This window comes from Macaca mulatta, chromosome 1, assembly GCF_049350105.2.
Source record: "Macaca mulatta isolate MMU2019108-1 chromosome 1, T2T-MMU8v2.0, whole genome shotgun sequence".
NCBI classification, from domain to species: Eukaryota; Metazoa; Chordata; class Mammalia; order Primates; family Cercopithecidae; genus Macaca; species Macaca mulatta.
Window position 1 is genome coordinate 18,760,003 of NC_133406.1, and position 15,041 is coordinate 18,775,043.

Genomic DNA, 15,041 nt, shown 5'->3' on the forward strand with positions numbered 1-15,041 from the left:
CCTCGCTGTCCCATCAGCCCCAGCTTCTCAGGTCCTTCCCAGACGTCCCCACCTGAACCAGCGGCCACATCCTCGTCCTCCCCTCCTCCAGCCCCGTGTTCCTCACGTGAGGAGGGTGTTCCTCACCTGCCAGCATCAGACCAACTTCCTTGTTGCCAAAAATCCAGGTACCTCTTCCCAGAGCTCACCACGCTCTGGCTTGGGCCACGGGGCAGCCTCATTTGTCCCGCACCTTCCTTCCCTTCCTTCCAGCTGACTCTGCCCAGCCAGCAGCATCTTGCTGGTTCTTTCCAGCCTGTGTGTGGATCTGTATTTCCAGGCCCCCGTCCTCCCTCTCTCTGCCGTCCCCCTCTCTGGTGGTCTCTGACATCACTTCTAGGCTGTAAAAATGTAGGGCTAACACCTCCACCCTTATTTCCCGGGTCCCCGCACCATCCCGCATTCCCTGAAGACTTGGCAGATGTGGAAATCCCATTGGCTCCCCTGCTCCAGTCCTTTTCCTTCTGGACGGCCCCGCAGACCTGCAGGGAAAGCTGGGGAGGTTCATGGGAGCCGGGCTGCGGCTCTGCTGGCCTGGATCAGGAGGCAAATTAAAAAAAATTTTTTTGAGACAGGGTCTTGCTCCAGGCTGCAGTGCAGTGGTGCAATTACGGCTCACTGGAGCCTCAAACTCCTGGGCTCAGGCAGTCCCGAGTAGCCCAACCACAGGGGTGCACCACCATGCCCAGCTTATTATTATTATTTTTGTTGTAGAGATGGGGGTCTCACGATGTTGCCCAGGCTGGTCTCAGACTCCTGGACTCAAGCAATCCTCCTGCCTTGGCCTTCTCAAGTACTGGGATTGCAGGCAGAGCCACTGCGTGGCCAGGAGGCACTTTTCATGCTTCCCCTCTGATCCTGACAATGATCTTCCAGGGTGAACAGAAGGATCCCCATTTCACAGAGCAGGCTCAGTGACATCTCATGGTGACACAGGTGGTGGGTGGCAGGATGCAACGGTGGAGCCCATCTCTCCCACCCCGAGCCTCCTGACTCCTCCCCTGCAGCCCTCAGGAGCCGGCGGCGGTGACTCCAGCTTTCCCGGTTAGCAACAAGAGTCACTGCCCCTCCCCTGGCCACGACCAAAGGCCCATTTCACTTCCCATCACCTCCTGTCCCCATGTCCCCACTGGACCAGGAAGAGGACAGTCACAGCTGGGTGCTTAACTTGGCACTGTGTGGGTAAATTAGGCAAATGACTTAGCTGATCAGAGCCTCAGTTTCCCCAGGGGTAAAATAGGGGTAACAACATCTTTGTGTAGAGATGAGAGGTTATCTGGATTGTGGGACACCCATTCCAGGGCCTGAGAGGTCACATCCAGTGTCACCTCTTCTGTTCGCCCCTTTTCCTTTCCCTCAAGCCTTTCTTTTCACTCCTGGACTTCACTCCTGTGTGGCACTCGACAGTGGTAGCCACGCATTTATGTGCTCTGTCCCAAGACGGGCTCCTTCCCATCCTGCCCGCCCTCCTGCTGCAGACCTGGCAGGCCCAGATGAGGAGCTCAGAGGGGCATCAGGCAGCACCCGCCCTGCACGTCCTGAGCTGGAGTCCAGGCCAAGCAGTCTCCGAGTGACAGTTTCACGGTCGAGGCCACGCCCGCAGCAGCGCAGAAACGCCTCCGTCTCTCCACCTCAAGTGGGACTTTGTGAAGGTCCTCGCGCTCTGTCTTCCGGCTCCTTGCTTGCCAAGCAGTCTTCTGCCCACTTCCTTCCCACGTGGCTTCAATAGGGAGAGAAGCTGACCAGCAAAATCCCACTCCCCTTGGCCCACGCATCACAATGGGTGGGCGTTGTGAGGATGGCGTGGCTTCTGTACAGCCTCTGAGTGGCTCAGCCTCACCCATCTGCTAGGGCACCCGCCAGCTGTGATTTCTCAATATAAATGCAAATCAGGTGACCGACTGTGAGTCTCATGGCTCAAGCAGCGCCTGTTCCCATTTTTGCTCTCAGAATCAGGATCAGAGCTCTGGACAGCTGCCTGGGTCCTGGAGAACATCCCTTTGACCCCGCAGCAGGGAGATGACAAAGTCGTGGAGGCTCCAGGACAGTGGGGACCACACATCTCACTGACATGGAGATGCTCAGAATTTAGGGGGTCCAGCAACTTAGATGGGAAAAATGACGTTATTTTCACAGCCTCCAACTGAAATGGAATATTTCCTTCTACTACGAATGCCGACAACAAAATAGGAACTTTGTCACTAATTAAAAAATCACAGATATTTTCATCACATTACTTATTGCAGCTTTTTGAAAACATTGTTTATGCTCATCACTACTTTAAATTATGGCAGCAATTAGACAGGAAGACTTGTTATTTAATGCCTTAAGAAGCACATATTAGGAAAATATTTTGATAACTGTGTCTCGGTATAATTAGTCTTCTTTGTAATCCCATATAATCAATGTGTTTTATTCATTTGAATAAATTGAGAGGAGGCCCTGAGTTGATGGCTCACGCAGAAGGAGTCCGTGGCATCAACAGGGTGAAGGGGCTCAGCAGGGTCTGCGACTGCCTCTCTTAGGACGAAGGAATCCTGAGACCACGCTGCCACCCCTCCATCTGCTGCTGCCAGAATTCTTCCAGTGATGGCGAGTGCAGTGGGCACGAGGCTGTTCAATGAGTAGCCATCCTTTCCCTGTCCTCCTTGCCAGCAGAACCCACTTCCATGACATGGGAGGAGGCGGGAGGTGGCTGCTTCCTGGCTTCCCGAGGACCCGGGTCTGGGCAGTGGAACCTGGGAAGACTAAAGGGCGGGGAGCCTAAGGGGCGGGGAGTCTAAGGGGCGGGGAGTCAAAGGGGCAGGGAGTCTAAGGGGTGGGATGGTCATTGGCAAAGGTGCATCTTCCCTAAGTCAAAAAGCAAAGATGCACAGGAGGAAGCATGCTCCAGGTCTGTTGAGTGATAAATGTTGGACGTTTGTCCACTCCAAGTCTCATGTTGAACTTTGACCCTCAATGTTGGAGGTGAGGCGTGGCGGAAGTGTTTGGATTTTCGGGGTGGGTCCCTCCTGAATGGCTTGGTGCCAGTATCACAGGAGTGAGTGAGAACTGATTGTTGAAAAGAGCCTGGCTCCTCCTGCCCCTCTCGCCATGTGATGCCTGCTCGCCTCTGCCTTCCACCACCAGTGGAAGCTTCCTGAGGCCTCCCGAGAAGCAGAAGCTGGAGTCATGCTCCTTGTACAATCTGCAGAACCATGAGCCAAATAACCTACTGTTTCCAGTATCCTTTACAGCAACGTGAACAGACTGAGTTATCCACTGTACTGAAACGAACCATGGTGGGAAGGGATCGAGGGGAGGGGCGGTCGGACAGGGAGCAGTTTGTCCACAGCAATGTCAAGCCCCAGGATCAACGTGGAATTCCATTACCTTTGGATTTACTGTTATACAAGACAACATCTCTTTTAATTTAACCTCCATTTAGGTGGGCTTTTTATGAAAGCTCTCCAATTGAGAATTCTCCCAACTTGAGAGCAAAGAGGACAGTCTCAGGGAAACTCCACAGTGGCTTCGGTACCCCACAAAGGTTCTTTCCACGCCCTTCAGGAGGCTGGCGCCTTGTTGAGACTGGGTCTTTATTCCTGAAGAGGAAATCACGGCTACTGCTCTATGATGCTCCTTATAACCGCATCCAGAGTCTGGTTCAAATCTGACTCACCCGTGGGTGTCACCTGGGCTGTAGCCCCTGCCCAGACCACTCCAGCCTGGGGCCCCAGGAGCTCAGGCAGAAACTGCTGAGGGAACACTCCTCTTTACCTCCTTGGAACCCTAGGGGAGACGGTAGCTTTTGGAAACAGGATGTATGTTACTTGCAGGCACACACAATGCATAAACTCAAATACATATACATTGTATTAGGAGATTGCTGAGAAATAGGCAAGAACTGCTGAGAAGAGAGTTTTCTTGTCCTTCTGTAGGTTAAGTCCACGAACAGAAGAGTGTGTCAGAGGCGTTTTATTTTTCTGGCTGAACATTCTTGACAATGTGAAGTTATACTGCAGAATCCAATCGCTGAGTTGGGTTGGGTATTTCATCCTGAAAAGCGTTGCAAGCCTGACCCTTTCTGCTCCAGTCAGGATCTCCTGTCATTTCCCGCCCCCAGAGCCTTCCCCAGCATTCACAATGCTCACGCACGGGCCTGCCTGCCAGTCTGTCTCCTTCCTCCTGTGCTGTGCCCATCAGGGGGTCTTGCTGCTGTGTCCCGGTGCTGGGACCTCTCAGACGCTGCGCCCCTGCCGGCAACGCTCTCCCTCGCCAAGTCCCAATTCCACAGAACCTTCGAGACATGGCTCCAACAAGGGTGGACCACCCCCCACCTTCACCGCCCCGAGAGCCTGCATTTGGCATGTCCTATTTGTCAACATTTAACATGTTTCCTCCTCACTCTAGGTCTTCTTTGGGACTAACAGCACAACAGTTTTTCAACAAATAGTTACCGAATAAATAAACCTCTCCCTGTTATCAGAGCAGGAACCACGCACGGGATCCCTAGGGGGGCTCCAGTGGGTGCTACAAAACGATGCTGAGAGTTCCTTTAGTTTTCTCAAATGGCAGCAAATTTTTAGTGTCCCAAATAATAGGGAAAGAAAAAGGATTACATGTGGTCTCTAGAAGGTTTCAGACATTCATTTGGGCCAGTCCTGCCAGTGGCCAACCTCCTACCTCACCCCAATCTCAATCAAAATTGCTAAATAATTGGGCCGGGCACAGTGGCTCATGCCTGTAATCCCAGTACTTTAGGAGGCCGAGGTGGGTGGATCACTTCAGGTCAGTAGTTTGAGTCCAGCCTGGGCAACATGGTGAAACCCCGTCTCTACTAAAAATACAAAAAAGTAGCCAGGTGTGGTGGTGGGGGCCTGTAATCCCAGCTACTCAGGAGGCTGAGGTAGGAGAATCACTTGAACCCGGGAGGCAGAGGTTGCAGTGAGCCAAGATCGCACCACTGCACTCCAGCCTGGGTGACAAAGTGAGACTCTGTCGTGAAAAAAAAAAAAAATTGCTAAATAATTGGTCAAGGTTATGTTTCCTTGAACCCTTGTGGGGCTGTTCAAATGTAGGTATTTTTGTTTCTGTTGTTGAGATGGGAATCTTGCTTCGTTGCCCAGGCTGGTCTTGAACTCCTGGGCTCAAATGATCCTCCTGCCTCAGCCTCCTGAATAGCTGGGATTACAGGCACACACTACTGTGGCCTGGCTCAGATGTAGGAATTTAAAAGATAACAAAAGGCTGGGTGCGGTGGCTCACGCCTGTAATCCCAGCATTTTGGGAGGCTGAAGCTGGCAGATCACTTGAGGTCAGGAGTTCAGGACCAGCCTGGCCAACATGGTGAAACCTCATCTCTACTAAAAATTCAAAACATTAGCCAGGCATGGTGGTGAGTGCCTGTAATCCCAGCTACTTGGGAGGCTGAGGCAGGAGAATCGCTGGAGTCACTGAGGTGGAGGTTGCAGTGAGCCGAGATTGCAACACCACACTCCAGCCTAGGCGACAGAGCAAGACTCCATCTCAGAAAAATAAATAAAATAAAAATAAATAAATAGTATCTGAAGAACCTCAGAGAGGCTTGGATGGAACTGGTAAGCCCCAGGTAACGGGTAAACAAGTCTATAAATCTTAACTACTTGAAAAACTGTAAAAATATCTGCCTCCCTGGTATGAAGCACAGGGTCTGGGTTCGAGTGCTAAGGGGCAGGTTCCAGGCAGGTACACAGGAAGGACCTGACCTTGAGCAGGCTAGCAACTTCCGTCACCAGCTTCCCCTGTGGCTGTAAAATGCAAATGTATTTAAGGGCTTGGCTGGGTGCCTGGCACATCATAAACACTCCACAAATGATAATGATTACTATTACAAATAAGAATAACCAACCAAAGGGCACAGCAATTAAAGCACATCTGCAAAGGGTGATAAGAAACGGCCACTGAGCAGGAGCTGCAGAAGGCTGACCCCAATCCCAGTCCCCACACCCACCCCACCCAGCCCTCACACACTAGGACAGACTCCGGCCAGCAAAGCGCAGTATCTAGAAAGTATCTTCTCTTTATTTAAGTTAAACAATTTTCAAGGATGGTTTCCATCTATAAAATGGACAAAGTACAAGCTCTGTACAGCAGTTCTTTTTAAAAATCAACTGGAAAAAAAAATTACCAAACTATATTTTGAATTTGCAAAACATACTCACAGATACCATCATCTGAGCTTTTATGAAGACATAAGAAAGGACCACCACAGAGAAGACAACTAACTTCGGCACGCTTTGCTCGAAGGGCCCTTAGGAAAGAATTCTGAGTTTTAAAAACAGGAGTGGGAGGGTGGGATAGTCCCGATGACTAAAAAATAACGCAACCACAGTAAGTCACTTTGGCACACTGTGTCATGTAAACATAGCTCACTGCAAAGGACCCCTCCCCAGCCCACCTCTGCTCTTGACACCCGGACCATCCAAAGCCGCCCTCCAGCTCAGGGACAGGACGCTGCCCCCAGGGCATGGCCGCACAAGGGCCTGGGTAGACAAATCCGATGACACGAAGGCTGAAAGGACCTGGGGGTGCGGGCAGGGTGAAGGTGTGGGGGCAAAGGATTAATCAAAAAACTTGATTTTAAAACGAGCCAGATTCATCCATTTTTTTTTCCCTCCTAACAGCAGTAGCAGCTCGCAGGTGACAGGGTCTGACAAAAGCACCTGGGTGCTGGGGGCTAAGCATGCCCTGCTCTGGCCTGCATTCCACAGCCTCGCACAGGTACCTAAGGGGGGTTTCCTCAGGCTCCCCAAAGAGCCCACTGTGAAAGACAAAAGCGTGTGGAGTTACTCCGGTGTCCGGCCACACTGCCCGCTCAGGACACATCTGGTTGCATGGCAGGGGAGGTGGGAAGAGAAGACCTATAGGGCAGCCCTCCAGCCAGGCTTCCACCTCGGGGCCGCTGTCCTATAGTGCACACCCATGGGGCTCCTGCCGGGGAGGAAGACACACAGTGGCCTCTTTCATACAAGACACAGGGAGGAGCATGGCACCGGCACAACCTCCCAGGGCGGCTTCTAACTCCAAGGCCGCCGCTGTCCCTCCGAGGGGCCTGCAGGTGTGACTATCGGATGCTTTTCTCAGACTGCCAGGCCGTGCCAGCCTCTCTCAGACTGAGCATCTGTGTGTGCGGTGCTGGAGAAGGCGGCCGGGGGTGGAGGAGGAAGCAGGGCACCAACCACAGAGTGGCGGGGTGACGAGGAACATTCCTGAGCACCCAGGCAGACTCCAGGCACCTCTCCCTGTTACGACTTTTGGTTCATAACTGTCTGTGGTTTAACAGGACCCCAAGGCTCTTGTCTCCTGCCCCGAATCCTCAGTGTAAATGAGCAGGTATTGTTTGGTTCTGACCCTTCCTAATTCTTTCCCCAAAGCCCCCTGAAGCAGTCACGTGGGCCAGGTGGGGTGTGGGAGAGGGCTGCGGGCGGGGCAGGACTCGCTGCCTGGCTGGAGCTCCCCAGGCCCGCAGGTGTGTAGGACTGTGAGCCAGGCCTGTGCCCAGGCTGAGAGACTCATCCCTGACACTGCTGGCCATTAATTCTGAAGGCCCTGCATGCAGGGCTGAGATCACAATGAGGCCAATGCTAGCGTGTGACAGCTGCCTGGCATCATTGGTCTGCCCTGTCGCCAGGGGGCAGCGGTATCGCTGGCTCACATTGGGAGCTATGGGGTGTTGTTTATATTCCTTAGAGAAAAGAAATTTAATGTAAAAAGACCCAAAGTGATATCTGTCAAAATAAGTAACCCCTCCAGGTTCACAGATACACACAGCACACAAAGTGGATTCTGACGCACAGTAGTGACTCTCAGGCTGACTGACGCCCAACAGGGATGCCGGGGCCGAGGCCGGTGGTCTGGAGGAAGCCCCCACAGCTGGCCACAGCAGTAGCACCAACTGGCTGATCGGGCTCCAGGGGACAAAGGCCACTTCCTCCCTCCGTGAGAACCTGGCCCCACCGGGCTCTGGCCCCTTCTCCCGGAAGCTGCGAACGGCTTTGTGGGGAATTTACAAGATGATGATGACCTACAGAAACCATAGGGAACTCACCGTACATTCTTCCTACAGAAACCATAGGGAACTGACCGTACATTCTTTCTCTATATAGCTTTATATTTAGCGTCCCACCTTAGAAAACTTCATCCTCAGAGATAGCAAGTACATCAGGTGGAGGGGAGTCTGGACCAGGAAGACACTCGGGAACGGAGGAGCAGAGAGAGGGGCTATCGACGTAAACCTGCCACGTGACACGACTCGGCTTTGTGGAAACCATACGTGATTTCGATGGGATCGAAAATGGAGATTTCAAGAGTTCTCCTCGCTCCCCTGGGCGTGTGTGCCCCCTCCTCCCGCCCTGCCCTCAGCTCGCATGCGTCTGTTCAGTTGCCGCTTCTACCACTCCCCGGTCGGCTGTTGCTGGATGTCACTCAGTTGCGGAGCCGGTGGAAGTGAAAGCTGGAAGGAAGAGGGGCGCTCCGGCCTGGGGAAGGGGGCCCAGCTGGGCTGCACCAAGAGGAGGGGGAGGGCAGTTCTCGCTTCTTGCCGCTGTTGTGTCTGCACAGTCGTCCGTGCCTTGCCGAAGTTCGACTTTCAGACCATGATGGAATACTGAGGTATATTAGTTTCGCGGAAAGTTTAAGAAACATAATCAATAATGTGATCACCAGACTCCACCCGATGGTGCAGGAGACAGGACGGCAGGGCCTCCCGGGCCCTCCTACTGCTGCAGGTTGAGCGAGAACTTCCACTGCTGCGAGAGGGCTGGGCCGCACACCTCCACGCTCAGGCCCCCGCTCTTGGCCGTGCGACTGTCCAGGCACAGGTTGCTGCCCACGTGCCTCAGCTTGGAGTTGCCTTCGATCTGTTCCCATTTCTGCAAGACACAGGAGAATGCCTTAGAGTGTGGCCCCAAGCAAAGGAGTACAAACAGATCCGTGTGAATTCAGGGCCTTGTGCTGCTGCTGGGGGCCCAGGAAGGAAACGTATTCTCTGCCTTGGATCAAAACTCAGAACCTCTCTTGCCCCAACCTTTCTGTGGGTGTCCCCTCCTCTGAGCCCCAGCACTCTGGGCACCCACCCCTTCGTCATTAACACAAGGATTTGATGTAGGGGAATTTGCATGCCTTCATAAGAAAGCTTGATCCAGTGATGGTTCACCCCAAGAAGAGAGCCACACAAAGCAGAGCCAGCTCCTCCCTTGGCTGCTGGGAAGCAGCCCTGCCTGGAGGCCTTAGTCTGGGCACCTCCATGCTCCCACTTAGGGCTTTCTGCTCGGGGCAGCCAGAGGAACCATGTCAGGCCAAATGTCAGGAAGAGAGATGCTTGTGTGAACAGAACATAGGGTTGAGAAGCCTATTTCTATGCGGTCTGTTCTCTACTGGTTTGTATATGTGGTGTGCAAGCTCCTTGGTGGATATGAGAAACTTGTCTCTGCTACCCTTGAGGCCCCTGGTGCTCTGTATGGCGGGGACCAGTGTTTGCTGAGTTCTGAACATGCCGCTTGTAAAGTATAGGGTACGATGCCTCTTTACTAACACTCAAATCAAGCAAACAACCAAACTCAACCCACGCACCCGTTACCCACCAACCAAGCCAGAAATCAAAGCACACAACCCAGCCTGAAGGAAATCTGAGGAGCCCTGTTTATAGCAAGTAACATATATACCCCTTTCAGCCTGAGTGCGGGCAGCTCACACCAGTAATCCCAGCACTTTGGGAGGGAGGCTGAGGCAGGAAGATAGCATGAGGTCAGGAGTTCAAGACCAGCCCGGGCAACATAGCAAGAATTCATCTTTACAAACATTTTTTTAAAAAATTAGCAGGGCATGGTGGTGCCTGCCTGTTGTCCTAGCTCCTTGCAGGCTGAGGTGGGAGGATCGCTTGAGCACAGGAGTTTGAGGCTGCAGTGAGCTACGGTCATACCCACCCCTGCACTCCAGTCTCAAGCAACAGAGCGAGATCCTGTCTCTTAAAAAAGAAAAGAAAGGAAAAATCCCCATTTAAAAATCTCTAATGTTTGTTCTTAAAAAACAAAAAGTAACCATTTTTTTCCTCCTCAAAGCTCGTTTCAAATAATGAAGTCTGTGGTTCTAATTAATTTTTTATACTGTGTGCACTAAAGCTCCTTCACCTAAGTATTTTTTGCAAATCCTTTTGACATTGCAGAATTAAATTTTCTCACTCTTGCCACCCTTTTCTTTTTGACTCTGCAAATATGCACATAATATGAAAACATGGACGTGCCTGGAAACCAAATATTCCAACTGCAAAGCCAGTTCAGCTCCAAGATAAAATTTGTAAGGAGCTTCCTCTCGAGGGGCCAGTGAGTGAGGCAGGGAAGAGCCGGTGCAAGCAGAGGAGCCCAGTGCTGGGGACCCGACCTGCGTGAAACACCACAAGGATGTTGTCGCCTGGACCCTGCCTGCCTTATTTCCATCCACCTGCTCACCTGGAGTTCTTGCCAACAGGGAAAGACAGTGCAATCAGAGGAGCCAGGGGAGGCTTTTGCTAAGTGCCCATCATTTCCTCTTTCATTTCCCGCTCCCTCGTTTCTGTCAATCACCCCTCATGCTGTTTCTCTCCATTATCATGTAAAGTGTGTATTGAGGCTGCCCTGTCACTCTGAGCGGCCAGGAATCTTCTCAACAAAGAATTGGGAATGAACGGAATCTGATTCTGGCCACTGGAGGGACTGCCTGTCATGTGTCAAAGCATCAGCTAAATGAAGAACCGTAGAAAAACAATAACCAAACCCCAGCTCCGTCTCACACAGGTGGCCTTGTCGGCTCTGATGTCTGTCTGATGGGACTGTGGTGGCGGGGGTGCAGCACAGATTTTCAAGGCAGCCAGACCCTACTGAAATGGCCCCCACATCCTCTATAATAGCCTGAGTCTTGGGGTTGAAAACCTAACAGATCCCCATTTAGACACGCCATACATCCAGAAAAACTTCTTATTGATAGGTCTTCTCATGCTTCACGAAGGTCCTAAGGCATGTCAGTTATGGTTCCCCAAAACTGGGACTGAAGCAGAAACACCTGTCAGTTCTTGAAATTAAGCAATATTGAAGTAACCATTTGTTTTTTAAAAAGGTGTCATAAAGTCATCACTTTATCAATCCGTTACATCCAGACAGCTCTGCTCCGTTACATCCCAGGGGAATGTGTTTGAGACTCACCCAGTACTTGGCTCAGCAGATGCCAGCCTTGCCCTCGAGGAGCTTCCTCTTGAGGGGCTAGTGAGGGAGGCAGTTTCTAGGTGGTTTGGGTCCAAGCAATGGTAGCCTTCTCTTGTTTGACAGGCACTCCCTTACACATTTTGGTATCAAGTCATCAATACAGATGGACATTTAGAGATGTGGATTATGACCAGAACCCTACAGAGGGGCTCCCGCTGCCAGGAATCTGGGACTCCACAGAGCAGGGAAGGAGGAGCACCCAGAGCTGGCGCAGGGGTTTGGAGACAGACAGGTGAAAGAGGGCCCTCTGCAAGCATCTCCCTGACAACTGGGGTCTGAACAGGGGACTCGGTCCTGGCCTGGTCTTCCCAGATGACTCTAGGTTGGAGGCAATGACTTTCTGAGCCTCAGCTTTCCGTGCTGTGAAATTAGGGTTGGACTAGGGTTAGCCTGAGTCTTGGGGTTGAAATATATACGTGTATATATATACGTATATATACACACACTTGGCTCCAGTAGGCTCCGAGCCTCAGTTTCCCTACATCCCATCTATCTCTAAGGACCAACTGTAAGAACAGGGGCAGGCATTCCAAGTATGGGCATGCTAGGACGACCTTTTGTGCTTGCATTCCTGTTCTTAACACTGTTACCCCATGCCTTGAGAAAGCGTGTGCCCACAAGCTGCCACAAGGGAATATGTCAGAGAAAACCAGCTTAGAAGGCAGGTAGAAAGTCTATTCTGAAATGATTAAAGAAACTGTGTTTATATGTGTGTGTGTATGTGTATATATGTGTATACATGTGGTGTGTATATATGTATATACATGTGCTATGTATATGTATATATGTGGTATGTATATATGTAAATCTGTGGTGTTATGTACATATATGTGGCATGTATATATATGTGGCATGTATGTATACATGGCATGTATATATGTGTATATGTGGTGTGTGTATATATGTATACAGCATGCATGTATGTATATATGTGGCGTGTATATATGTGGTGTGTGTATATATGTATATGTGGTGTTTGTATATGTATATATATGTGGCATGTATATGTATATATGTGGCATGTGTATATATGTATATGTGGCATGTATATATGTGTAGTTTATATGTGTATGCATGTGGCATGTATATATGTCTATGTGGCATATATATGTATATATGTGGCATGTATATATGCATACATATGTGGCATGTATATGTGGTTTGTACATATGTATATATATGTGGCGTGTAAAAATGTGGTGTGTGTATATATGTGTATGTGGTGTTTGTATATATGTGGCATGTATATGTGTATATGTGGCGTGTATATATGTATACGTGGCATGTATATATGTGTGTGTTTATATGTATATGTGGCATGTATATATGTATGTGGCGTATATATGTATATATGTGGTATGTGTATATATGTATATATGGTGTGTATATATGCATATATATGTGGCGTGTATATATGTGGTGTGTATATGTGTGTGTATGTGTATATATGTATATATATGTGGTGTGCATGTATGTGTATATGTGGTGTCTATATATGTATATATGTGGCGTGTATATGTGTATCTATATGTGGTATGTGTATATATGTGTGTATATATATGCACACACATATACAGACACACACACACTTGCATTATGTATCAAGTACCATCCATTTGAACATTAATCATTTAGAATTTCTGTAAATTTAAATAGAAAAAAGTATTTGATGATTAAACAAAAATAGACAATTTCTCTTTAAAATTTTCAGTGGCATAGGGAAGAGAATGAGAATATAATCAGAAATAAGCAACAGTAGGCTTGTGGCTTAAGTCCAATAGGGTGGCTAGACATTATTTATAGTGATGCAAAAGAACACCTAAATACACGCAGAGATGGATGCTTCGTGAGGCTGCGCAGAGCAAGAGGGCGCAGGCCGTGGCTGCCCTGGTCTGGGTTAATCATGGGCACCCACGGGTGCCTGCAAGCCGTACCTGTCTGCTGTCATTTTCTCGGCAGCCCTGCAGCTTTATAAGAGAGCCCGGTGCCCGGTCCACCACAGTAAGGCACAAATCCATGTGCTTCACCGACTTCTCCTTTGTCAAGGCCCATTCCTGGAACACAAAACCAGAAGTCAGAGGCGTGCTATGCACCGGGCTGTGAAAGGAACGAAGGGGCACCAATGAGGGCTCCAAAAGGAAAGGGGTCAGGGTGCGGAGCTTAGATTCAGAACCCCTGAGCCACCTGAGAACGAAAGAATTACTTTTTGCTAACGGCAAATTTATAACACCAGAGGTGTGGGAGAACCTCACAATTGAGCAGTCAGATGGCTGAGTGATGTGCAGAACTGCTTTGAGGATCTCAGTAACTAAAATAAAACTATTAACTATTTTAGCCCCAAATACAAGTTAGACTGCCTTGTTCATTTTTCTATAATTCAGTGCGAATTGTAAAAACTGTGGCACAAGCTTGGTTATACACCAGGTAGACACTCGGCAACTGGTCCACCCATGCTGTTTTGGGATGACTGCCCTCATGCAGGTATGGCCTGCAAACAGCATTGATGAATGTGGACTCTAGTAAATAACACATTGCATATCGAAGCAAAATATATCATGTATAGCCTCCTAAGTGAATGCTAATTGATCTATGGATACTCATGAAGCCCTCTGAAAACGGGAGGAATAGATCTATGCATTTCTCCGCACACATTACAGCTAAATTTAATCAGGTGCTATGTGCCAGGCATTATTTTAAGCCCTTTATACAACAGCCCCATGAGGGCTACTATTATTCTCATTTTATAGATGAGAAAACTGAGCTAGAGAGTGTTTAAATCACAAGCCCGTGATGTTAACAAACAGAAACACATATATACGTATAAACACACACAAGTTATAGGCTGCGACAGGGTGAGAGGACAACCATTTTGGATACTAAACAAGACACGGTCCCAGGCGGCAGAGGAGGCCAGAACCTGTTCCGGGGAGGGCCACAGCAGGGACGGGGCTTCTGACCATCACTCTCCACTTGTCCCACTCAAAGGGATGAACACCCCTTAATATCCAGAGGCAGCAAGGCCTTTTCCAGCTTAAAACTCCATAGGGACTCACTATCCGCTTCCATCCCCTTCCACTCTAAGCCCTGGCACGCTGCGGTGGCCCTCCCCTCCCTCCGTCTGCCTGTCTTTCCGTCGGTCTGTCCCATGACCACCTGCTGCACACTTGCATGACACAGGTGCTGTCACACAGCCAGGCTCACTTTCTAGTGGGGAAAATGAAAGACACACAAATAAATGTATTCTGTAACTATTATGTGCTATGAAGACACTGTTTTTCTTTTTTCTTGGTTCTTGGAAACAGAGTAAGGAAAGGAATAAATAGTGTTTAAAGAAGCCTCATTGCCTAGTACCCACATCATGTTGGAACCAATAGTCCATCATTAGAAAAACATCAAAAGCTGACGATTCAGCCGGGTGTGGTGACTCAGGCCTATAATCCCAGCACTTTGGGAGCCAAGGCGGGAGAACTGCTTGAGGCCAGGAGTTCGAGAGCCTAGGCAACATGGCGAGACCTTGTTTGTACTAAAAATAAAAAATAAGTTGACCGGGTGTGGTAGTGTACATCTGTGGTCCCAGCTACTTGGGAGGCTGAGGTGGAAGGATCGCTTGAACCTGGGAAGCTGAGGCTGCAGTGAACCGTGATTGTGCCACTGCATTCTAGCCTGGGTGACAGACCAAGACCCTGTCACAAAACCAAACCAAACCAAACCAAACCAAACCAAACCCTAAAGAGTCCAGCATTCAGA

The 15,041-nt window shown here is 49.8% G+C and overlaps 1 protein-coding gene across 1 annotated transcript in view; it reads right to left on the reverse strand.

The window, feature by feature from the left end:
* Nucleotides 1-8,151: 8,151 nt before the first annotated feature.
* The window catches only part of GALNT2 (polypeptide N-acetylgalactosaminyltransferase 2), a 216,683-nt gene continuing 209,793 nt past the window's right edge, over nucleotides 8,152-15,041 (reverse strand). The window contains 2 exon segments of the mRNA NM_001261355.1: nucleotides 8,152-8,930; nucleotides 13,229-13,348. Of these exon segments, the coding sequence (NP_001248284.1) occupies nucleotides 8,775-8,930; nucleotides 13,229-13,348 (276 nt within the window). The 3' untranslated portion in view covers nucleotides 8,152-8,774.